Genomic DNA, 26603 nt, shown 5'->3' with positions numbered 1-26603 from the left:
ATGTCTGATAATCAATGCCATTAAATTATCCTCCTGACACGTTTCTTTCACCAGATCTAGGCCTAGTCACTTTTGACTTAACTTTTAAGCAACATTAAATTCAATGAATGGGACCACCCTCCCAGACCCAGGCCAAGGCAAGGGTTCATTACCATCCTGCCTGTGGGGAATCTGTACAGTACAGGTCTATGGTGTGCCATTGCTGTACACAGCACATAATTTATACAATTATTACAAATTGTAATACAATATCACCTTTGACCACAGGACACTTTTTCAAGACATGACCTACCTACCTTTTCGAGCTTGCTCACTACTCTACTCGCTGAAATGGGAACCAGCGCGTACAACTCTATGGAAAAATCCCCATAGATTTGTACACGCTGGTTCCCATTTCAGCGAGTAGAGGAAAAATCCCCATAGATTTGTACACGCTGGTTCCCATTTCAGCGAGTAGAGTAAACTAGTTTAATCTACTCGCCAAAATGGGAACCAGCGTGGAAAATTCTCAATAGAGTTGTACATGCTGGTTCCCATTTCAGCGAGTAGATAAAGACAGATTACTAGTGATATTTATTTCGTTAGTGATGATTCTCTGACGAAATAAATCTGATTAATAAACTGTCTTTATCTACTCGTGAAAATGGGAACCAGCATTTATAATTCAGGAGAATTTTCCTAGATGGTTCCCATTTTGAAGAGTAGATATAAAGAGAGATTGCCAATGAGATTTATTTCGTCAGTGATGATTCTGACGAAATAAATCTGACTAATAAATTGTCTTTATCTACTCGTGAAAATGGGAACCAGCATGTACAATTCATGAGAATTTTCCACGCTGGTTCCCATTTCAGTGAGTAGATTAAACTACTTTACTCGCTAAAATGGGAACCAGTGCGTACAACTCTATGGAAAATTCCCCATAGAGTTGTACACGCTGGTTCCCATTTCAGCGAGTAGAGTTAACTAGTTTAATCTACTCGCCAAAATGGGAACCAGCGTGGACAATTCTCAATAGAGTTGTACACGCTGGTTCCCATTTCAGCGAGTAGATAAAGACAGATTACTAGTGATATTTATTTCGTTAGTGATGATTCTCTGACGAAATAAATTTGATTAATAAATAAACTGTCTTTATCTACTCGTGAAAATGGGAACCAGCATTTATAATTCAGGAGAATTTTCTTAGATGGTTCCCATTTTGAAGAGTAGATATAAAGAGAGATTGCCAATGAGATTTATTTCGTCAGTGATGATTCTGAAGAAATAAATTTCACTAGTAAACTGTCTTTATCTACTCGTGAAAATGGGAACCAGCATAGCTGGTTCCCATTTTCACGAGTAGATAATACAGTTTATTAAAGTGATTCATCCCCATATACATCTTGTTTGTGACTTTGTAATTTTTTTTTGTCAACATTGTGAAAGTGGCAGAGTGGTCTTGAAGAGCAGGGAAATGCGGGGTAGATGGATATAATTACAAAAATTATAATTCCGCGGAATCGTCGATGTCATCTGAAAACTTGTCCACCAATGGCAAACTTGGACAATTTAACGTCGCATGAGGAAAGAGGTAACCAGTTGTGTGAGGAGCTTCGCATCGTAAACAAAGCCTCTCGCATCAATTCTTTTCAAAATCGCCGAAGCGAAGTTTCTTTACATATCGTGGTGAAAAGAGGTACGAGTTCGATTTGGCTACCAGTTCCCAAAAGCACGGAATGGCCGACTTTGTGACCAAAAATCCTAATTTCCATGATACAGCTTCAATTCATTTTTCATACTAATAGTATCTTGGCCCTTGGGTTACGGTAACCCACTCATTCAATGATATAACTTTGACCTTGTTCTCATTTATATCTCCATGTGTGGCAAAATAAGGATGGCAATGTTTGGCTTATTTTCCCTTTTCCTTTGGGGCAAATGCTTGATTTTTTTACACTGACAGTTTTCATTACACCTATTATTCATACAACTTGGCTCTTATTCAAATTTGATTCTTTAAATCATTTTTTCTTAATTGAAAAAAAATGAAAATTTTCTTGCCATATTACTTTCCACCAATAGAGGGCGTACACAAAAATATGCCAAAAATTCAAGGTTTTGAGCGCTCTGGTGAATACAAAAATTACTCCCAAGTTACTAATGAAAAATAAATTGCAACTGTATGGAAATTAGTAATTTTGGTCACAAAAGTGATATTTTAATGATTTTTTAAAGTGTGTGCTCTGTACAACATTGGCATACCATAGTCCTACCCACTTGTTCACTGCTACCATCTTGCCTGTGGTGAATCTACAGGTAGGACTATGGTATGCCAATGTTGTACAGAGCACACACTTCACACACTTCAAAAAATCATTAAAATATCACTTTTGCGACCAAAATTACTAATTTTCATACAGTTGCAATTTATTTGACATTAGTAACTTGGGAATAATTTTTGTATTCACCAGAGCGCTCAAAAACTTGAATTTTGGGCATATTTTTGTGTACGCCCTCTATTGGTGGAAAGTAATATGGCAAGAAAATTTTCATTTTTTGATCTCTATTTTTAATTAAGAAAAAAATGATTTAAAGAATCAAATTGAAATAAGAGCCAGTATAGTATGAATAATAGGTGTAATGAAAACTGTCAGTGTAAAAAAATCAAGCATTTGCCCCAAAGAAAAAGAGAAAATAAGCCAAACATTGCCACCCTTATTTTGCCACACATGGAGATATAACTGAGAACAAGGTTATATTATAACCTTGTTCATTGAATGAGTGGTCCTACCTGTAGATTCCCCACAGGCAGGGTGCTGGTAGCAGTGAACAAGTGCGGTAACCCAAGGAACTCCTGCCCGCATAGGCGGGAACCCAAGATCGTACATGCAATTTGGCATACTCACCTGACAAGCGTGAAGTATGGTCAAAATAATTCTCCGAATAAATAGTTAAAACAGAAATCAAGCACTTACCATGATTATATGGATGATGGTCTAACGAGTGGCAGTTTTTCTGACATCTGGGCACAGACTGGAACCTCAAAAAACAAAAAGCTCTCTCCTTCTACCCCCGTCTCGATCGGCCATTTTGTTACAATTCATAACAGGAATTGGTTGCCGAGGGGGGGGGCATGTGTCCCCCTCCCCCATCGGCTGGCCCCCCCAAAAAACGGGAGAAAAAGAGGGAGAAGAAAGAAATGTATTGGGAAAGAATAAATTATTTGTACATTATAATGTTACATTATATTATTAGGCCTAGGCCTATATAATTATGTTATATTACATAAGAAATATTTTTTCATAACTTTATGAAACATAATTTGCTAAGGGCCAGTTTGTTAATTATTCCTGGTAATCGCATTGTCTGTCACGAGATATATAATCATGTTGTACTAAAACGTCCTGTTTTCCAGTCAATATGCACCAAATATATTTCATCGCACTTCGAGTTATTATTGTTTTATGTAGTGACATATGCTTCTTTTTCATGACTACTTACAGTGATTGCCCCAGTTTAAGGTCTGCATATAACAAATTTCCTGTCCGTGCTTACGTTCGAATTAGTGGAATGATGAGATATGTCTTTTCTTCATGAATTCCTAAAATCAGTCTTTAAAATGTCTCCTTTTCTAATCCAGATATAAAAAAAAAATAAGCTCGCTCTTTGCGCTCGCTTATTAGTGGTTAGTGAAATGCATATGGTCTTAGTAGATTCTTACAAACAAGCCCCTCTTCAGATCTGAACTTCCTATATTTTCAGCTCGCACTTTGCGCTAGTGAGATGCATGTGATAATCCTGATTACTATGACTTCAAAAGGCTTATTATAATCACTCGGGTCGCGTTCGCGTTCGAAATCACTCGGGTCGCGTTCGAAAACACTCGGGTTTTGGATTTTTGGCGATTTTTTTATTTGGATGCAATTTTTTTTCTAACGTTGTCTTCAATGGGACAAACACGCTGGGAAAATGAAATGAAATTGAAATTCTAGTTTCGTTTTAAGCCGGCAAGTGCCTCAAATTAAATGCACTCGCCTACTGCTTAACATAACAAACAAGCAAATCAGCCATGTGGCTCAATTATCCTAGAATACATCCAGACTTCTGCTGTTTTTATACGAGGACTCCGAGTCGGAACTTGCCATATCTGCCACATCGATATTACATCGTCATTCCCATGTGCGGACATGCATGCCTGCATGCAATTGCCCCAAGGCGGGACCCGGCCACGGTCGGACACGGCGTGCATCGGTAGCATGGAGCAAGGTAACGTGAGTCGAGCCGAGTTAGATCCCACGTTACAGTGCCAGTCAGTCTTCAGCGGTATGCATAGCCAGCCATCCATGGTTTAATGCATATATACGTAATTAGACCAAAAGCTTCGGTCTCTGTAATGTTCGTTGTTCCGCTGAACTCCGTTAGCTCCACTCACCAATACAGAGACCGAAGTTCTAGCTCGATCTGTACAGGGACCCAATGGCCATATGTTTATGCATTATGTTCCAATAAAACGGGGAAGTGAAGTTGCGCGACAGCCGAAGCAATTAGTTACTGTTGTTTCCACTCCAGATATTTAGACGCAGGACAAATAATGCTCTGACAACCAAGCTAACTTTTCGTCAGCATCAGTAAAAATGTGAATGGGCTTTTAAAAACTAATACTAAAACTGATCTAAAATTGATCTTAGATCGATTTTAAAATTGATTTTGGAAATCGATTTTAAATTAATTTTAAAATCGTAATTGTACCTGTTCTAATTAACCGATTTTAAAATCGGCTCCCGATTTTACCACAATCAGCGATCACCTGCCAATCTTCGATCATGCCCTTGAAGGAAAAATCGGATATAAAATATCGGCGGACTGACTGGCACTGTAACGTGGGATCTAACTCGGCTCGACTCACGTTACCTTGCTCCATGCTACCGATGCACGCCTTGTCCGACCGTATATGGCAAGTTCCGACTCGGAGTCCTCGTATAAAAACAGTAGAAGTCTGGATCTATTCTAGGATAGTTGAGCCACATGGCTGATTTGCTTGTTTGTTATGTTAAGCAAATAAAAAAAAATCGCCAAAAATCCAAAACCCGAGTGATTTCGAACGCGACCCGAGTGATTTCGAACGCGAACGCGACCCGAGTGATTATAATAAGCCACTCTAAACCGGAGATGCTCTTCATGTGTTTGGATGTGATTAAAAAAAAATCAGCAATCGCATTTGATGACTATGGTGAGATATGTATACTCTTAATGGATTCCCATATAAGAAATAGTCCTTAAATTTCCCTGTTTGACGTCAATATATACAAAATTTTCTGCTCGCGCTTCGCGCTCGCATCATTTTGTTAGTCAAATACGTATGGTCTTTGTAAATTCCTACAAACAAGACTTAAAATGCTTTTCTTCAGGTCTGAATTTCCTTAATTTTCAGCTCACGCTTCGCGCTTCGAATATTTGAAATAGTGAGATGCGCATTTTAATCATGATTACAATGAATACAATAAAGTGTTTCATGTTTTCTAAATAAATCAGCAAGCGCTTGGCACTCGAATTAGATGAGTATGGTGAGATATGTATTTTCTTATTTGATCCCTAAAAATAGTCCTTAAACTGTCTCTGTTTGGGGTCAATAAATACAAAATTTCAGCTCGCACTTCGCGCTCGAATTGTTTGTTTAAAGAGACAGATACGTATCTTAATTTGTAAAAATTTGCTTATTATGTCCCTTTTTAGGACTAAGTATCAAAAAATTATCAGCTCGCGCTTCGCGCTTGTATCAATTGATCAGTGAGGCACATTACATATCCGTTTAATGGCACAGTCCTTAAAATGTCTCTATAAGGTCAACAGGCCCATATACCTGGCAATTCAGCGCCCTTTGGGCGCTCACCGAGTGACTCAAAATTTTTGCTGGTGCCCCCCCCCCAATGCCATGACCCATGGTACGCCTCTGCCCAAAGATGTCACGTCACCAAGGCAGGCCTGCCAACTTCTCCGGTTTTTCCGGAGTTTGTCCGTTTTTCAGAATTTATAGCGGCCCAAAAGCGGAGAACTCTGTTTTCTTTGTATTTCAGATGATTTTCTTTTTTCTTTGGGAAATGACGCACTTTCCGTCTGCTTACGGCTCTCTTTCTCTCTCCCTTTCTGAGTCCTCTCAATGTTACATTTACGTACGTACGCACGTGTGTCGGATCGTACCATAGAGTTAAATACGTACTAATTTATATAACTATGGATCGTACCTATATAAACGCATGCACTACGTGCGCGTACGTGGAGTTCAGAGTTCAATGGATAAGAACGCGTGATGGGCCTGTGCTCTGTGTGTGCATATAAGAAGCGCAACAAGCCACAGCCAGACATTGGACATTTCGCCCGCGATCGCGAGGATTCATAGCGCGTGTAGTGCGAATGTAACTCTATGCATACGATGCAGCGCAGCACAGCACTTGCGTGCCTCCGCTACTATACTACTACCGTTCTGGAATACCGTGTGGGAAATGGATTGTTTCGCCAGCTGAGGGTTTGGAAACGGTAACATTTTAAACTAATATTTTGTCCTGATATTTTTATATGTGCTTTGTGAGCTAAATGCTTTGGATTTTACAAGTCTGCCGTTTCAGTGCCGATTCTTGCAAACTTTTAGACCCCTGCTGTATTTTTTTTAGTCTGTGAACTGTCATGACTAGCCTGGGGCGTTTTTGGGAGTGAAAGTTATATACTGGTACTGTACGTATGGTCACTCCCCACTAACGCCTGGGAGCCCTACCTATATTTCCACACATACGGGTACAAGACCAGAAACTTTCGCCCCCGAGAATTCTACTTTCCCTCTAAAAGATCTAGCCCTGAAACATGTACATGGGGTCCAACTTCATTTCCAACATTTCTGCGATATTGATTTAATTTTTAAAGAAGAATTCATTAAAAAAAAAGAGAGATTTGTTTTGAAAAGATGGAAAGAGCTTTTTTCCGTGTTTACGTCGCCATCTTGATTTCTTTGTCTTCCGCTTGGCGACAGCACGCAAATCTCAAGAAGGGCTCCAGAAGGCTTGTTTTTAAGGTGAAATTTCCTAAATGTCCTCCAGCTTCAAGGGGGCTCTGTCCCCTTGCACCCCCGCCGTTGGGAGTTCGGCTTTCCGCGCGATTCGTGGACTCCTTTTTTCCATTTTCAAATGTTGGCAAGTCTGCCAAGGCAGAATGCAGATACCTCTGCACCCAAAGCCACTTCCATTCCCAGACTTGATCACCCTACTTAACCTAGCCAAATTCCACCTCTTCTGGATATCAGAATTCAGAAGAGTCCTACTTCAGCAGCTCAAACACAAATGGGATCCAGACAGAGTTGTGCTTCTACTAATACTGCAGACACTCAAAGTCCTGATCTTTTTGAGCCTAACAGTCCTCTTACACACTCTACCAGCTGGTCAAGGAATCCTTCAAAACACAGTCTAAGAGGCTCGATTACTCCAGGCCAAAAAACTCCACTTACCAGGTTGGACAACTCAATTACCTCTCAACGTAGTGATTGCTTTGTCCTGTCTCCTACCAACCTCTATCATCCACTTCACCATGCAATGTCCCTTCACCTACGCCACTCCTTCGTACAGGAAATGCTCGCCACCCCTTTGCGGTACCCACTATTACTACCTCCCAGGCTCCCTCAAGGTCTGCTTCATCATATTCACAGCCTCCCACAAACACTTCTCTGCCACATCCCAGTAGCAGTGCCTCTGAGCGGAACCCTCCACATCCTCCTGCCCAACGTGTGACAACCCATGCAGCTCCGACTTCATCAACACACCGCCCAAACTCAACCCCTTCGGGTTTTCACCAGGGCAGAGCCTCGGCACTGACACATGCCTCCCTCCTAGAATCACTCCAATTTGCCGCATCAAAAGCTCTTACACGTTCTTCACCATCAAATAATCCATCTAGCTCAAAGCAGCCTGAGTGCTCTACCACTTGGTCGATCAATGTAGTCACATTCAACTCTCGAGGCACCACCAGTAGCACTCCCTTCATCCAGCACCTTTTAAGCACTTCAGATGTTACCTGCATCCAAGAGCACTGGGCAAACCAACATGGGCTCCACTCCCTCTCCGTCTAGACTCACATTTTCTCATTTTTGCCAAAGCACATGAAGAGGAGACTTACCCTGGCATTCCCAAATTTGGAAGAGGCAAGGGAGGTCTCACCATCTTCCTACGTAAAGCTCTCTTCATAGATTCCAAAGGTCTCAAAAGCACCACACCACGGGTTCAAGCCATCTCAACCAAGCATATTTCAACATCAACAAACCTCTTCATTAACTGCTACCTTCCTTCAGGTACCTCTCGCGATGAAGTGAATGAATACCATTTATGCTTGTCCACTATTTTGTCATTTTTGAGTTCTGTGGACACACGTAACCACATTAAGATTGTTGCAGGAGATTTCAATGCTGACCCCACACAGACCTCTCCCAGGAAATGCACGGCTGACAATCTCAAGAACTTTCTTGCTTCAGAAGACTTGTGCAGTCTTACTTCACTTAGTTGCTCTCGTAGTGATTATACCTTCATGTCTTATGATGGCTCTAAGAAATCCAGGATCGATGGCTTTATCATTCCACCACAGGATTTAGGGCTCTATTCTCAACATAAAATTATTGCAGAACATCCCCTTAACTCCTCAGATCGTCCTGTTCTCATCACTGCAGAACTCCCTACTTCCCAGTCCCCATCTGGACTAAAGCGCATGCCTGAGGCAACCGCTAACAATCTCACACCAATCCAGAGATACTCCATTTTGTGGCCCAGTGATCGCAATGAAATCGCTTCAATTTACACCAACCCTCTGGAACTAGAAGCAGCCACCATCTTCCGAAATCTACGCTCACTATCTCTGGACCATGCAACTGTGGATCTGCTCTTTGGTCGCCTTCAAGATCAGATGCTAGAGCTCTCCTTGAAACTTCCTCACAAAGCCCATGAAGACAAGAAGCAAGGCACACCAGTGTGGACTCAGGATGTCAAATCTGCATACTCTCACTCCTTAGCCTACTGGAAGAAGTGGAAACAGGCAGGTAAACCAGTAGATGGGCATCCTACTTGGAAGCCAAAAAGGACTTCAGAAGAGCCCTGAGACAATCTGAAGCCTCCAACAGACTCAAGCTGCATGGAAAGATAGAGTCAGCAAATGACATGAACAGCTCCTTGTTCTACAGCCTGGTAAAGTCAAACAAAGCAGGAAAACCCTCGACAGTGGACCTCCCATTCATGGTTTACAAGGAGACCCTGTTCAAGGGCAAGGATGTCATCAAGGGCTGGAAATCTTATTTCCAAGATCTCTCCTCAGATCCTACTGCAACCAACTTCGAAGGAACCAAACGCATGACTGAGCACTCCCCTAATGTGCCCTTCACTCAATCACAAGGTGCAGAAGAAGTCTTATTTACTCTCACCTCCCATGATCTTGACACAGCCATTAGGAAACTCAAGCTTCACAAAGCCCCAGGCCTCGACAGCATAACTTCTGAGCATCTGGTTCACTCAGGTCCAATTTTCTGTCGCCTTCTCCTCCTCCAAAACTCCATCAAACTGGCACATATTCCAGCGTCATTGAAGGAAGCAATGATTATTCCACTGCACAAAGGAGGGAGCAAACCTGTCACCGAACCCTCTAGCTACAGAGGCATCTCCCTGACCCCAACTCTATCAAAGCTTGTGGAAATTGCCCTAAAACCTAAGATTGAGGACTCTTTGGCTGAAGTCAACACACCTGACGAACTTCAGTTTGGATTCCAAGCCTCAAAGTCCTGTATTCTTGCTTCACTGACCCTTGAGATGCTTATTGAGCTGAATACTTCTCAGAAGATGCCAACATATCTTTCCCTCTTGGATGCTGCCAAAGCCTTTGATTGTGTCTGGCACCCTGGCCTCTTTCAAAAGCTAGCTGACACTCCTATACCACTTGAAGCTCAGTCTACATTGGTGGAAATGTACAATGGTGCATCCAGCAGAGTACTATGGAAAGGGGATGCCAGCTGCTCCTTTCCTCTTCAGAAGGGTGTGAGACAAGGAGGAATCCTCTCACCTCTTCTCTACAACATCTTTATTGATGGCTTGATAAAGTTGCTAAGAGGCAAAGATCTTGGTTGCCACTGCCAAAACCTGTATGCGGGGGTAATTGTTCTAGCTGATTATGTGGCCCTCATAGCTTCCTCATCCAAAGAACTTCAATGCATGCTGAATCTCACCAATACCTATGCAACCACATGGAAGTACAAGATCAATCCATCAAAAAGTGCAATCCTTGTCTTTAATGTTCAAGACCACCTCAAGCACACTTGGTACCTGAATGAAGAGGAAGTTAAAGAAGTTAGTCAGCATCCCCATCTTGGTGTCACCAAGTCTTCAGCTTCTCAAGATCCTGCACCGAACATCATTGCCAAGGGATATAACTCCATATTTGCTCTGCTAGGTGGTTCAGCCTCAAGAAACAACTTCTGACCTCCAACCATTGCCAAGTTATGGACCACCTATTGCATTCCTAGGATGCTTTATGCAAGGCTCCACATTAACTTTTTTTGGTGGCCCATTAGTAAAGTTTGGTGGCCTGAAAAATATAAAGAAAAAGATTAATTAAAAATTAATAAAACAAACTGAAATATTCTGCAGTCACTACCATGTACCACTATTCTTTGTACATCTTGTATGTAAATCGTGCTTGCTGTTATTTTACTTATTTTGTGGTAATATATAAATTGTTCTATCATTGTGAACATGAAATGATTGAAAGAGAATAAAAGAATTGTATTGTTCTCAGGTTGTGTGGACTTTTAATCTCCGTATAGACACACACTCGTAATGGTAAAGTAAATAAATAGTGCTTATAGCAAACTCAGATTGATTTACAAAACAATGATTTTCCTTTCTTCCTCATTGATCGTAAAACCTAGATTATGCAGGCCCCAAATCCAGTTTATTTTCCAGCATATTATGGCAGAAGAAAATCACAGAAAGTATGCTGCAGAATTAGAACAATGTATAAAAGGGGGAAATAAACAAACATAATTTTTAGAATAGTATATTGAAAAAAGAAACAAAAATTGTGAAAATGAATAAGTGAAATAAGACAAATAAAAAAATGAAGTAAGAAAAAACAAAGAACAGGAAAAAAAAATTGAGAAAAAAACAAAAGAAAATGTAAGAAAAATGAATAAGACAAAATTATCAGAAAAAATGGGGAAAATTATTATTATTCAGTAGAAACATCTTCTTTAATCAGGCATATTCAATGGGAAGGGGTATAAATGGTTTAATCACTGTAAAAAAAAAAATGACAGAAAAAATTTATAAGAAAACGGCAAAAGTTATCTGGAAAAAACTGAGAAAATTCCTTCCCTATATTTGACAAAATGATGGAAAAATTCACATTTCATATCAATGAAATGCCTTCCCAAAGTATTTACTTCCTTAGGAGTGGTTTAAGAAGTCATTTATAAACAAGAAAGAAAGAAGCTGTCTATTCAAGACAGCTTCGAAAATAAACCAAATATCAACATACATACATGTACAAATGCACATGTGGGACTGTGATGTACTCACCTATGTGTTTTATGTGTATTAATGCATTTGGAAATCGGTCTTTTTGAGTCAAAAGAGAGGTCATAATTCCTCCTTTTAATGCTTGCAAATTATCAGGTTTCAGTAATATGGACTGTAGAAGGGCATTTCATTGGTGTAAAATGTGACTTTGACGTAGATTTTCAAAGTTCTGGGGAAGATTTCTTAGCAGTAACATTTCGCATCGCAGCTCCCTGAGTCTGAATAGTCTGCTAGCGCACAGCCAGCTGCAGTGGTTTCACGCATGCAAAGCTCAGCCAGACAGCCGGCACGGCCGGCTGAATAATAGTTACTGTATGCTAGCGGTAGGCCTACATACTGTCATGACTATGCCATCTTTGTGTGTGTGTATTTGTGTGTAGATTAACAAAAAAGGCGCATGACGAATTGACTTGCAATTTGAACTGTAGAAAGTTGATAAATGCATGCAAAATCGGGAGAAAAATTGCGCTACTTTGAAAATTTATTGGTTGCCCGATTCGGGCCACCAAAACTTAACATTTTTTCAATAATGGTTGCCCGAGATGAATTTTTGGTGGCCCCGGGCCACCGCTAATGTCGAGCCTTGCATATGAAGATGAAATAGCGATGTCAAAAAATCGGTACACCCAGGCCTAACTTTAAACTCCAAGCTTGTTATACACAAATTCCCACACGATGACTAGGCCTACATCGGCAATTTCGCAGCCGGCTGACACAGGCAGTATCATATCAAAGACCATACCAGTACCGCTCTGAACCTGACCATATTTAGCCTAGATTTTATGCATCTTTGTCATTACTAAACAAGTCCACATCTACCCCTGATATGTGACAGTAAAATTTGTCATCAGATTTTGATGAAATTTTCAGCATATTTTATCTCTTTGTTCTGTGAGTTTTACTCTATTTATTTATACCTTGGTCACATTCCTTCTATGGCGGCAGTACTGCGAGTCGAGAACGGCAGTTTTTAGCATTTTTTGTACTTGCTAAATATATTCTCTACATGTTATTGTAGTGCACATCTACCACCTGATAAATCTTAACCACCCCTGGCACTAGAAAACAATGTTATATTAGAACTAGACTACCCTACTCCATCGCTCTATCATAACCCCAGGGGGCTGCACCATTGTAGCGTATAGATGGTTTGAATTAAAGTGAATAAAACGGTTGTTTTTAACTCGTCGTACGGCCGCCGTAGAGCAAATGTGACTGAGGTGTAAGATATAGATATTTGCAGCTTAGAGTATCATATAAAGGGCATGTTTACTCTGTTTTTGTCTCACCTACATTACAGAGTGAGACTATAGGCGCCGCTTTTCCGATGGCGGCGGCGTCAACATCAAATCTTAACCTGAGGTTAAGTTTTTTAAATGACATCATAACTTGGCCATAAGGTTAATCAAGTAATACTGAACATCCTTTTAGAGTTTCATATCACCGCATGACCAAGGTCAAAGGTCATTTATGGTCAATGAACTTAGACCATGTTGGGGGAATCAACATCAAAAACTTAACCTGAGGTTAAGCTTTAGAAATGTCATCATAACTTAGAAAATATATGGACCTAGTTCATTAAACTTGGACATAAGGTTAATCAAGTATCACCAAACATCCTGCATGAGTTTCACGTCACATGACCAAGGTCAAAGGTCATTTAGGGTCAATGAACTTTGGCCGATTTGGGGGTATCTGTTGAATTACCATCATAACTTTAAAAGTATGTTGGTCTAGTTCATAAAACTTGGACATAAGAGTAATCAAGTATCACTGAACATCCTGTGCGCATTTTAAGTCACATGACCAAGGTCAAAGGTCAATGAACTTTGGCCAAAATGGGGGTATCTGTTGAATTACCATCATAACTTTGCAAGTTTATTGATCTGACTTTGAAACTTGGACATAAGAGTAATCAAGTATCACTGAATATCCTGTGCAAGTTTCAGGTCACATGATCAAGGTCAAAGGTCATGTGAGGTCAATGAATTTTGGCCACATTGGGGGTATTTGTTGAATTACCATTCTATCTCTGTAAATTGTATTGGTCTAGTTCATAAAACGTGGAAATAAGAGTAACCAAGTATCACTGAACATCTCGTGCGAGTTTTAGTAGTTTTCAAAGTCAGCACTGCTGCTATGTTGAATCGCGTGATGCAGGTGAGATGGCCAGAGGCATTCCACTTTAAATTACGTTTGAAATTCTTATGATATACCTGAAGAATATTTTAGATTTTTCACATGCAACCTTTCTTCTTGTAGTCTTATATAGTCTGACATGTTTAATTTCTCTAGACTAAACCTTAGACCTGTATGTAAAGTAGACTGAGTGTAGCATCAACTGAAAATTATCTTAAAGGAATATTCTTTATTTTCTTGATAGTTTCCTACTAAATCAAAACAATTTTGAAACATAGAATAATTGATGGCCATTAAATTGATATGTAAAGATGTGAAACATGAAATTTCAGCAACTTTTGGGGATGGGTCAACCTTACCTGCTCATCTGATAATAATGATTAAATGTGTTTTTTTTTAAATAAATGACACTCCTTATCTCAAATCAGGTTTGGTTGTTTAGAAAGAGTATAGTCCCTATTGTGACAAAGAAAAGAGACTTGCAAGATTGTGAAGAGTATGTAATATTTTTTCCATTTGTTTTAGATGAGAGAACCTGGGGCACAAACAAGCAACTCAACTACCATTATCATTTCACCAGTTTAGAGATCACTTCAAGAAAAATATGGGGAAAGATGATCCTTTGCCCTTAGAAAACAGAACAGTGTCTGTTACAAATAGAGATGGATCTAAGATGAATCACCCCGCCTTGGTAAGATAATAAAAAAATGAATCCATTAGAAAAATAACAAATATTGCACAGCTATTTTCTGATTATCAATGTTCTACATACTCACTTTATAATTAATTGTTACGCAGTCATTTCATTTTTGACAGAGATGATTTGATGTTTAGCTTGATGTTTGTGTGGAAATGTAGATTATGACTACATGTAAAATAGCTCACCCCATGGACTCCATTCCCTGTAGTGCTCAACATTGTTGTATGAATAGGGGTTGTACATTGCTAGTACATAATTGCATTCTTAGTCTTGAGGGCTCCGTGAGGATATTTTTACATTTTCATTTCATCATGGAGTCTTGACATGGCCCGCAGAGGCTGTGTGTAAAGACAAGTAAACAAAGATGGATTTCCCTAGGAAATACACCTTTACATATATTTGAATGAGCATAAAGGCTTAAAAGTATATAAATCAAAAATGGAAAAATTCAAAGTTTTCTTACCAGAAGGTTGGTCTACAACAACAATTCCCATGTCTACACAATGAAATGACCTTTGACTCAATCATCATATTGCTAAACTTTGACAATGACAGACCACCTAATCTGTCCCCGTGACAAATTAAAATCTAGTTATTAAATTATTTACTTTTTACTAATTTGCTATTTTTCAAAGTTGAAATGGAATAAACTTGAAACTTGGATTATTTTTGTGCTCATTATAGGATGAATATTGGTTAGAGCAAGTGAACTTTGTGAAATACAAGCCACCTCCAGACACTCATGATGGGGCTGGTTTAGAGGAATGGGAAGAGAGATTACACTTTATGGAGGAAGATCTACAATGGCTCCTTAAACTACCCCATCATCAATTTTGGAGTCAGGTGAGTTTATATTCTTGACAATGTTTCCACCCAAATCTTTCTTTCTTTTGATTCTCCTTTTGGATGGGATGTAGCGTTTCTTTTTAGGTGATCTGTCATTGTAGGCCATGCCAAAAAAACATGTATTAATTTGGTATAGATAAATTGGATATAGCTCTCCAGAATGAGACTCTTGTATTTTGCATACATATAATGTGTATGGCAAAACCAATGGATACCACACCTGACTTGCATTCTCTTCTTCCTCCTCTTCTTCCATTCTTTTCTACTTTTTCTTCTTTTTCTTGTTCCTTTTGTCTTCCTTTTGTAATTTTCTTCTTTTTGCTCCTCACATTCTTATATTTCTTCTTTTCTTATTTTCTCTTTATTTCTTTATCATCCTTTATTCTCTTATATTTTTTTCTTCCTCTTCTCTTTCTTATCCCTCCTCCTTTTTCTTCTATTTCTTCTTCATCCTCTTTGTTTTCTCCTTCTCCTCATGCAACTTGGACATAAGAGTAATTAAGTATTACTGGATATCCTGCCGGGTTTTCAGGTCACATGACCAAGGTCAAAGGTTATTGAGGGTCAATTAAATGAGGCCATGAGTGCAGTGTTTTTTATGTTTTACTGATCAGCAGCGCCATTCCTACTTACCAAGAGTTGCCTACTGAGCACTTGAATTCGATCGCCCTGCTCCAAGTATCTTTTATTGTCCTTCATGAGACTTAGAAGTTAGAACACATGATCAAGGTCAAAGGCACTTAGATCTAGGGTAAAAAAATCACATAATTAATTTTCATATGAATATTTTATGTATTATTATTTATCTTAGTTGTCAACACTGCTGCTATGTTGCTAATAATGTAGGTTAGAATGTCAGAGGCATTCCACTCTTTGTTGTTTTTTACAGTCCATTTTCTGTCTCTCTGACTATTCTCTGTTTCTACATCCTATCTTTCTTTTCTCTACAAGTATTTTTATTTTTTATTTTAACCCTAAAAGGCCCCAGGGGGGGGGGGGGGGGGCAGAATCCGCCGTGCAAAATTTTTCAACCGCGCAGCTCCTTGACTTTTTACTTTCGAATCTCGCACAACTTTTGAGACCAAATTTGCGATGCCTGCGTATGCAGTTACGAAATTACGCAACATGTAACTGCATGTCGGACCCAAAACTGCTCAAAAACGTGAATTCATGTTAAATTGTGTATTTAGCCAAAATTCATTAAATGTATCATTATTTCTACTTTTATTGATTAAACTTAATTAATTTTGTCTTGTTCATGATCAGAATTGAGTATGCAACAATTTCCATTGAAAAAAACAAAAAGCCCAAAAAACAAATAATAGATAAGAAATAAAAAAAAAAAAATGCGATACCAAATTTGTTTTGAAGTACATCTCATAAGGATCCTACAAAGAGTCTGTGGATAAAAATTTAGTTGTTTTAGGGGCCGTATGATAGTTGATTAGAGCAAATGTTTTATTTCATGCATCAACTAGCATAATTCATTCATTAAATAAAAATTGTATTATTTCAAAAAATTTACCATACAGCCTTGTAGATTTTATTGCACACTACCACTGTGCAAAATCCGGCCCTGTGAGATGGGTCCAAATAACCTGGCTCTTTTAAGGTTAAAAGAATGAAACAACCCTGAATTTTCTCTGAAATTAGAAGGCACTTTAAAACAATATATGTTTTATATATATATGTGAAAGCGTCGTGGTGTGGCAGTTCTGACTCTCCCGTTGTAATCAGAGGGTCGTGTGTTCGAATCACACCTAGCGTCCTTTGGCAAGGCGTTAATCCACACTTTGCCACTCTCCACCCAGGTGTTAAATGGGTACCCGGTAGGATGTGAAAGCCTATATGTAGTATGCCTAGCAATTGAGTCTTGGAACTCTTGTTGGAATGCTCCCCAGGGAGTGGAGAAGGTACATACATTGTATGCGGGCATGCAAGGATCTGATGACCGAGGTAATAATATGTCTGTGAAGTGCTAAGAGACGTCGTTCCGATGTATTAAGCACTATATAAATGCGGAATATTATTAATATTATTATATGGTTTGATATTTTGGCAGGTTATTAATGATGTCAGTCTTCAACAGAGTTTGGAGTCTTATCTTCAAGATGCTCCCAGGTAAAACAGGTGGTTTATTTCGAATTTGTCCACTCGCCACATTTTGTCTAATAACCAGTTGGTCCAATATTATTTGGTCTAATTTGACTATAAAGTGATAATTGGGCGAAATAAATGAAAAGAAAATGGGTATTACACTAGCTGGTTATGAGATGGTTATTGGACCAAATGGCTGAAATGTTGATAGCAGAATGGCATTGACTAAATGAAGGTAGACCTTGTGATGCATGGACAAATTCACAATAGACAAATCGGCAGTTTATCAATTAAGCTAGATAGAGGAAGGAAGGGAACGATGAAGACGATGATGTGAGAGGAGGGTAAAGATGATAAAGGTGATGGTGTGAGAGGAAGAGAATGGAAGGTTGAAGAAGAAGATGATGATGATCATGATGATGGCTATGACTTAGAAAGTATATGGACATACATGTACATGTAGTTCATGAAACTTTATAGACATAAGGGTAATATTATATCACTGAAGTTTGAGGTAACATGTTCAAGGTCAAAGGTCACTTACATGTAGGGTCAACAAACTTTGGCCTTGTTGGGGGAATTTAATAATAATAATAATAATAATGTAGGTATATTTACCCAGGGTAGCCACTTTATAGTTTCGAAAACTGTTCTACCAGTTATTATTACTATTTGTGGAACTGTTATCATAACTTTAAGGATCTGGGTCATGAAACTTTATAGATGTAAGAGCAGTCAAGTATCCCTGAACATCCTGTGCGAGTTTCAGGTCACATTACCAAGGTCAAAGGTCATTTAGTGCAACAAACTTCGATAATGTTGGGGGTATTTGTGGAATTGACATAACCATAAAAGTTTATGAATCTCGTTCAAGAAAATAAGACATAGGAGTAACCATGTATTGCCGAATATCCTGTGCGCGTTTCAGGTCACATGACCAAAATCAAAGGTCATTTAAGGTCAATGAACTTTTGTCCTGTTCAGGGTATTTGTTGAATTGGCATCATAACTAGAAAGTTTATGGATCTACTCATGTAGTTCATGAAAAATCGACATAAGAGTAATCATTATTTTGGACGTTTCTTTCATCATCATGGTCGCAGCTCATTTTGGGTCAATGGATATAGTATTGCATGTATATTATCATGTGAGTGTTTTCTTTTGTGAATAATACCCTCTTCCCATTGCCGCAAACACGGTTACAGTACCGGTATAACTTTACCTCACAATGACTCTGCAACAAACTATCACTAGGCAAGCCATTTCAACAGGACAGCCCTGTGATTGTCAGTTTGAAGGCATGTACTAAATGTGCATTCCCATTATAAAAGCATGCAAAAATGGTGAGCACACAATTTTTTTATCCCTTATTTTTATGATGAAAATAAATAGCGAATGTGACTTTCTGGATGTGAGATGTGGTCATTTAGATAAAAAAAATTCACTTTTTTTGCCATGCCATCAGAAGCTTTTGTTGTGTAGTAGTGAGCTAATAATAATCTGCTTTTATATAGCGCTTAATCCATCGGAACGACGTGTCTAGGCGCTTTGCAGATATATATATATAACAGTGAGCTAATGAATGTTTGGTGTGTATGTATAGAGTGTGTTCAGATTTCTGAGTACCGGTATGCTGAACCTAGCACCCACACGGCCGCACACCGAAGCAGTTACTCTATTTATTTTGTACCTCTTTTCTGCTTTTATTAATGGAAGCGCTGTGTTGTAGTGGTTCTGACTCGCGCCTTGTAATCAGAGGGTCGTGTGTTCGAATCTGAACATAGCCTAGCGTCCTCTGGCAAGGCATCAATCTACAATTTGCCACTATCCACCCAAATTTTGAATGGGTACCCGGCAATTGAGTCTTGGATTTCTTGTTGGAATACTCCCCAGGGAGTAGAGAAGGTGCCTACATTGTATGCGGTCATGCAAGGATCCGATGACCTGGGTAATAATATCTGTACAGCGCTTAGAAACGTTCTGATGTATTAAGCCCTTTATAAATGCGGATTATTGTTATTATTAATGGAGTTTGCTGTGGTTTTATTATTTCCCAAATATATTCTATTCCAGATCTCATGACCCAAGTAAAGCTAAGATTCCGACAACCCTTGCCAGTCTTCATAATTCAGTGCATAGATTGGTCTTTATGGCCTTCCTGCGAATGTCCACTTACAAAGAAACCAAGGTAAGATTTTCTAAAGTGGAAGTTGCCATGGTGCAGCAGATAATAGGCATGAGTGTGATGGAGCGAGATTTGGCATGAGGTGAAAGAAAGATAATCTAGCACCATTGCATGAATAAAAAAATTCGCTATTCGTGTTGAACAATGCCTCAGAATTTAGCGAAAAGACAAATGATAATAATTTTTTCCTATGTTAATCTATGAAATAAAGAATTAATGAAAGCGATAAGCAAACTTTTTCTCAAATGCACATTTGGCCAGTAAGCCCTATGCCTTTTGCAACTGCATTTATTAGTGCAATACATTGAATCCTAATCCCTATTTGCCCCCCCCCCCTCAACAAATTTCGCCTCTACGCTGCCGAGCAAATTTTTTTGACCGCGTTTCTCACTGACTTTCTACATTCAAGTCTTTGCATCTTTTGAGACCAAATTTGGGACGCCTTGGTATGTGATTCCGAAATTACGCAATAATTTGTAAGTGCATGTGAGTGCCAAAATTGTTCAAATTGTGATTACTTGTACAAAGATAATTAAAATTTAGTCAACTAAAAATCATGATTATTATTACTTTTGCTGGTTTTTAGATGGATTTATTTTATGTTATTTACGATCGCAAAATGGTCTCCAAAAAGTTAATCTGAAAAAATAATAAAAAACAAGGTAAGAAATAAAGAAATGCATAAGAATTAAAAAATGATAACATACATAGGAAATCAATTATTTTGGGGCAATTAGTTCAAATGTATATATAATTTTTTTTTCAGGAATCAACTTTAAAATGGATGATAAATGCTTTAATCCTGGGGTGACAATTTGCTGATTAGTTTAAATAGGTGAACAAAGGTCACAGAGCTTTATATCTTGAAATGTATTTTCATGATAAATCAAGAAGTCTTTAAACGAATAACTTCAAATATGATTTGTGTACACAAGCATGAATTACCATGATCTTAAGGTTTAGGGGAATGGCTTGGTCATAGATTTTTTTGTTTAATGACGAGATTAATAATGTGATGACATGAATTTGATGTTTTCACAATATCAGAATAAAGCAAGAGTCCCCTTTTTCTTTAATGGGATGGATGAGAGTCACACTAATTGTTAAGGGCCTGGATGAACTGAATAATTATAAATAATCAACGTGCAAAGCTCAGTGCACATCACAAGTGCGAAGTCCCTTACTGATTGATACCCTTTTCATAAACCTATCCTCCAATTAGCCGCCTAAGAGTAATGCAGATAATTCAATAAAAATTGCGTTCATAAACTCCGAAAATAAGCCGCATTATTTTTACGAGCGCCCGTCCTGAAAAAGGCGGATAATCGCCATGACAACTGGACACGCCCCCTCCGATGCGGTTGTGTTGGAAAAGGGTGACCTTGTGACCGCACCATGGCAATTATCCGCATTATTTGGAAATGCGTTCATAAACTCAAAATCTTGTCCCGATGCTGCTATTATGCGGATAATAGCAGCATCAGAGTAATGCGGATAACTCTTGTCCTCCTCCAATTTTACGACCAAATTATGCTGCTATTAGCCGCCTAATTCATAGTAATTGGGTTTATGAAAGGGGTATGAGAAGTTCCTTGGACCGTAGTTTGAGAACCCCTGAACTAAAGTATGCAATATAGTTCATATCTGGCAATGGTGGAGACATAACGTTTTACTTTGTTTGGTCAAGAATTAATCTAATTTAATGAACATTTGATCAGAATCCCATAATCCTCTCTCTAAAAAACAGCTGGTCAGGGACTTTCTTTTTTTCAAGACCTGAGCACCCCCCCCCCCCCCCCCCCCGAAAAAAAACCCCCTGGTGATTAAGGGTACAAATCTGTGTATATTCAATGCACATTCTAATATTTAATACAATAGCAAACTTTGGTAATTGATATTCTCATATCATTTATTAATATTTCATTACTAAACCTCATTTCATCACTTATCTACATATTTCATCTTATATCCCCTCTATGAATATTCACGAGTATTCTAAATTAATCATAGTTCAGTTGGTACTCATGTGACAAAATGTATTTTTCTCCGGGATTTTCCAAAGAAGATCTATTTAGAGGTCATGAATTATTGAACATGCACAATTCTCTAATTTGGTTCAGAATGGGGATATGTACCATTCAGGACAAGCTTACTTAAATTTGTTGTTAAAACTTACAGGATATAAAAGATATATAACAAACGTTTCTTTCAAAATTTTGTAGGAATTATTTGTCCTTGGTTGGAATGGCAATATTCGTTGGGACTTTGCCCCTTGTAAAAAAATTATTCTTGCCAGTGTAGCTTCGGATTAATAATTCTCTACTTGTATCTTCTCAAAGTGTTTATATATTCATATGTGAATCCACACATTTCATTGTCATATTTCATCACTAATCCTCATATATCATTACTTATCCTCATATTTCATTACTTATTCTCATATTTTATTAAAGCAATATTGACTGGCCTCGGGACAATACGACATATATCGCCCAAACTAGATTTATATCTATTTGATATCAATTTAGTGAGGGTGATATATGTCCTTTCGCCCCCAGGCCAGTCATTATTGCTATTATTGACCAAATCAGACATCTAGAGCAAAAATTGCTAATATTTTTATATTTAAGATTTTTAGAATGAGAATCTAGTTTATCATGTTGAGCAGACTGGGCCTCAGGGGTGGTATTCTGAGGTCATTTTATCTTTAAAATATTTTATTTTATCTCTTAAAATGAAATTGGTATTCTGAGATGAGATTTTATCTCTCAGATAAAATTTTAGATTTGATCTTGCGTATAAATTGATCTTGCGTATAAATTTCATCTTGCGTATCTACAGATGATATGCAACAGAACAATGCCTGCGTACACCTACCCATCGCGTATCTGGCCGTTGCAACACAGATGATGTGCTTGCGCCCATGTTACTTTCAAGAAAAACTAAAATAAACTTAAAAGAGGGTAGAGGCTATTTTATCTCTGCAACGTTGATTTCACCAATATTTTTAGGTGAATTTACACCAAACGGTGACATAAAAATTAAGAAAAATTATATATTTATTGAGAATAACACCTTAACGTTGTTCCTGTACAATCAGAGAGTATTTCATAAAACTTTTCTTGACTAATATTGTCTTTGAAATGATGCTTTAAAAGATGCGATAAAGACTTCGAAAAAAGATGAGAGTATTGTCCTTTTTGTTAAATGAAATCTCGGTAAAGACGCGCAAGCGTATAGTGCAAGCCTATGAAGTCAATAAATTGACGCAATCTCACCCCTTTGTCACACCTCCTGGCGGAATGGATTTTAATTGGTTGTGTGATATGAGAGAGCTATAAAAGCGCGTTTCTAATTGGATATTGATTAAAAAAATAGGTGTGTCTTACAGAGATAAAATGAAGATAAAATGGTTCTCAGAATACCAATTCGGAGAGATTTTAAGGGTATTTTATCTCACTGATTTTAACGGAGATAAAATATTTTATCTGAGATAAAATGGATCTCAGAATACCACCCCTGAACTTTACCATTGTGACATAATTGAAATGACGTGTCCCTGGCCTAGGGACGCAGTATAGCGTTGTATTAACTTGATTATGATTACCATTATGACGGAAAGCACTGCGCGGTTCAAGGACGCATGCAAAAACGCGTAGAATACCCGGATATTAGCGCTGCCTTTTGTTGCCCGCTACATTTCAACGCATTTTCTCATTGACTTTCCTGAGCGGGCAATAAATTGGGCCCGTGGATGAAAAATTGGAATTTTATTGACCATCCATTTGATCCACGTCTTAAGCAAGCAACAATGTTTCAAGCTTGCCCTGCTCAGACGTCTGATACGGTTAATAATACTAATTCTTATATTTTATTACTTATTCCCATATTTCATTACTAATTCTCATATTTCATTACGAGTCTTCGTATGTCATGAATAATTCTCATATTTCATTATTCTATATATTTCATTAATTTTCATATTTCATTACTAATCCTCATATTACTGTTCCTCATATTTCATTACTAATTCTTATATTTCATTGCTAATCCTCATATTTCTTTACTAATCCTCATATTTCATTCCTAATGTTAATATTACTTTGCTAAGTATTTGAATAACCTGATATCAGAAGTATTAATAAGCAAACAGATCTTGAATTACACATTATTCAGCAGTAGGTAATAATAATAATAATGATAATAATATTGACTGGCTCTTCATTCGGGAAACATCAAATATATTGCCCTTTAAAAGAACCATATTACCCTCGATTAAAGACTCAGGCCAATATGATTCTGTTGCGGGCAACATATTTGATGTTCCTTTCAAGGCCAGTCAATATTATATAAATATACATGACTGAAAAGGCTGTAATGCAATCCAATGAATCTAATAATGTTGTTTGTTTTATCTATTTTGGTTGATACTAGGATCATTTCATCACTCCTCATGTCTTTGGAGACCTCATCTATAACCACTTTGTTTTTGACATTGCTAAACTCATGGACCTTTGTATCATCTATGGTGGGGGTAATAGCGCCCTCTTGAGTAAGATGCTTGAAAACATCTTCAGCCATCAGCCTCAGTATCAGAATGATCTAGAAGTTGTAGTTGATACCACTTTGACGGTAAGAACTAATCTTGATAAGGAGTTTTCCCTAATACTGTCAATAGCACAAACAAATCAAGCATAATTTACTATGCTTGATGAAATAATATTGATAATACATGTAATTGGATTTGTATACGTGACACGCCTTTTCAATAGGATACAAAGCACTGCTAGAGGCATAAAGTAAGTTATAAGGAGTGCTCTTTGAATAGGGCAAGTGGAATGATGTTTCTTGGAGTTGGAGTGATTTTGTTCTAAAGATGTGGGCAAGAGATTGAAAAGAATGGAAGCCAGCCTGTTTTGAGGATTTGAGAATGATGTAGGAAGGAGCCAATGAAGAGAGTAAGAAATATAGGAAGCAAACTTGTTGAAGGAGATTTATAATTAAAAAAGTGGATACACATAAAGAAAATTTGAGCTTGTTTTGTAGATTTTGGTTGTGGTATATTTTCTTTGTGTTCTTGGATAATGTGTTTTGGGAAATATAACATGCATTTTGTAAATACATGTATTTTATATTTTGGAAATACTGTGATACTTTTTAAATTCATTTTCAGGTGTTGTCCAAGATACTTGAGAAATGTGGTTTCCATGGCAGCAATGTTCCTCAACTCATAGCAGAAGCTGGAAGGTAAATAAGATCAAGTGAGGGATCTGACTAATAATTTCAGAGCCAGCAATGTCAACATAGCAAATGCATGTCACTTTAAAGTGTTATTTTTGATTGAATAATACTCATGCAAGGTCGTAATGTTTCATTATGGACCAGACCAAATGTCAATATAATCATGATATTGGGTTATATAGTTGAGATTGCTTTGATCAATGATATAATCATGATATTGAGTTATATAGTTGAGATTGCTTTGATCAATGATATAATCATGATATTGGGTTATATAGTTGAGATTGCTTTGATCAATGATATAATCATGATATTGGGTTATATAGTTGAGATTGCTTTGATCAATGATATAATCATGATATTGGGTTATATAGTTGAGATTGCTTTGATCAGTGATATAATCATGATATTGGGTTATATAGTTGAGATTGCTTTGATCAATGAGAACATTTTGTTGAACAGGGCCCTGTTATAATTCTATGATTAAACCTGATTTGGCTTAGGAGATGATTATCTAATCCAATTAATGAGACTGAAGATGATTTTGAAAGTCCCTATGACATACATATAATGAGTATTGATTGAGGAATGTAATATCAGTTCACTAGACAAAGGGTACTTAAAAACAATGTGAATTTTTATGATGATATGGGAATCATATGTCTGTATTAAAGTATCATTGATTATGATAGGATAGTTTTAGGTTACTGGGTCATTTCAGATTAATTAACTTGAATAAGATTATAAATTGGTGTTTTGTAGGTTAATTTGACAATATGAAATAAAATTGACAATTAAAATTGAGCTGGTATGAGATGTTCATTTTTTTTGTCAAAGTCAGCACTGCTGCAGTTTATAACCATTTAATGCATGCAAGACTGTCAGTAGTTTTTCATTTATTTTGACTAATATTTGCTATTGCTGCCTTAGGGGTGCTTTGTCTAATGGTTTCCTAGTAATGTGACAATCATATTATTGTAATGCATAATAACCTTCTCAAAGCAATTTTTACCACTTTTTAAAAATGTGTTCATTTTTTAAGACAACCAATCGGCAACCAAGATTTGTATGATGTCATCATGTACATGGCTGACTCCGCACAGACTCTGCTAGCCTTTCTTCAAGTATACCCGGCTGTGTGTCAGGTGTTCTATCGAAAAAAGGCTATTCAAAGGTAAGGGTAAGGTGGTGGTGGTGATGGTGATGATGGTGATGGTGATGATGATGATGATGATGATGATGATGATGATGATGATGGTGATGATGGTGATGATGGTGATGGTGATGATGATGATGATGATGATGATGATGATGGTGATGATGGTGATGGTGATGATGGTGATGATGGTGATGATGATGATGGTGATGATGGTGATGATGATGATGATGATGATGGTGATGATGGTGATGATGGTGATGGTGATGATGATGATGATGATGATGGTGATGATGGTGATGATGGTGATGATGTTGATGTTGGTGATGATGATTATGATGATGATGGTGATCATGATGATGGTGATGATGAATGATAATGGTGATGATGGTAATGACAATGGTGATGATGTTTATGATGATGATGATGGATGATGATGGTGATGATGGTGATGATGGATGATGATTGATGATTGATGATGATGATGGTGATGATGGTGATGATGGATGATGATGGTGATGATGATGATGATGGATGATGATTGATGATTGATTATGATGGTGATGATGGTGATGATGATGGTGGTGATGGTAATGATGAATTTTATGATGATTGTGATGATGATGGTGATGATGGTGATGATGATGGATGATGATGATGAAGGTG

At 37.8% G+C, this 26603-nt stretch overlaps 1 protein-coding gene across 2 annotated transcripts in view; it reads left to right on the top strand.

Annotated features, from left to right (window-relative positions):
• LOC121419903 (activating signal cointegrator 1 complex subunit 2-like) overlaps positions 1-26603 on the top strand; it is a 41990-nt gene that overhangs the window by 186 nt on the left and 15201 nt on the right. Inside the window, exons 1-8 of one of the 2 annotated variants that reach the window (XM_041614386.1) lie at positions 6421-6516; positions 14238-14403; positions 15097-15255; positions 17321-17379; positions 19429-19543; positions 23975-24172; positions 24714-24787; positions 25824-25955. In XM_041614386.1, coding sequence (XP_041470320.1) covers positions 14317-14403; positions 15097-15255; positions 17321-17379; positions 19429-19543; positions 23975-24172; positions 24714-24787; positions 25824-25955 — 824 coding nt within the window. In that variant the 5' untranslated portion in view covers positions 6421-6516; positions 14238-14316. Of the gene's footprint in view, positions 1-6420; positions 6517-14237; positions 14404-15096; positions 15256-17320; positions 17380-19428; positions 19544-23974; positions 24173-24713; positions 24788-25823; positions 25956-26603 lie in introns of those variants that run through there. The other variant, XM_041614385.1, reaches the window with a different exon arrangement.

This window comes from Lytechinus variegatus, chromosome 8, assembly GCF_018143015.1.
Source record: "Lytechinus variegatus isolate NC3 chromosome 8, Lvar_3.0, whole genome shotgun sequence".
Classification (NCBI taxonomy): Eukaryota; Metazoa; Echinodermata; class Echinoidea; order Temnopleuroida; family Toxopneustidae; genus Lytechinus; species Lytechinus variegatus.
This window is presented reverse-complemented; position numbering and strand designations above follow the sequence as displayed.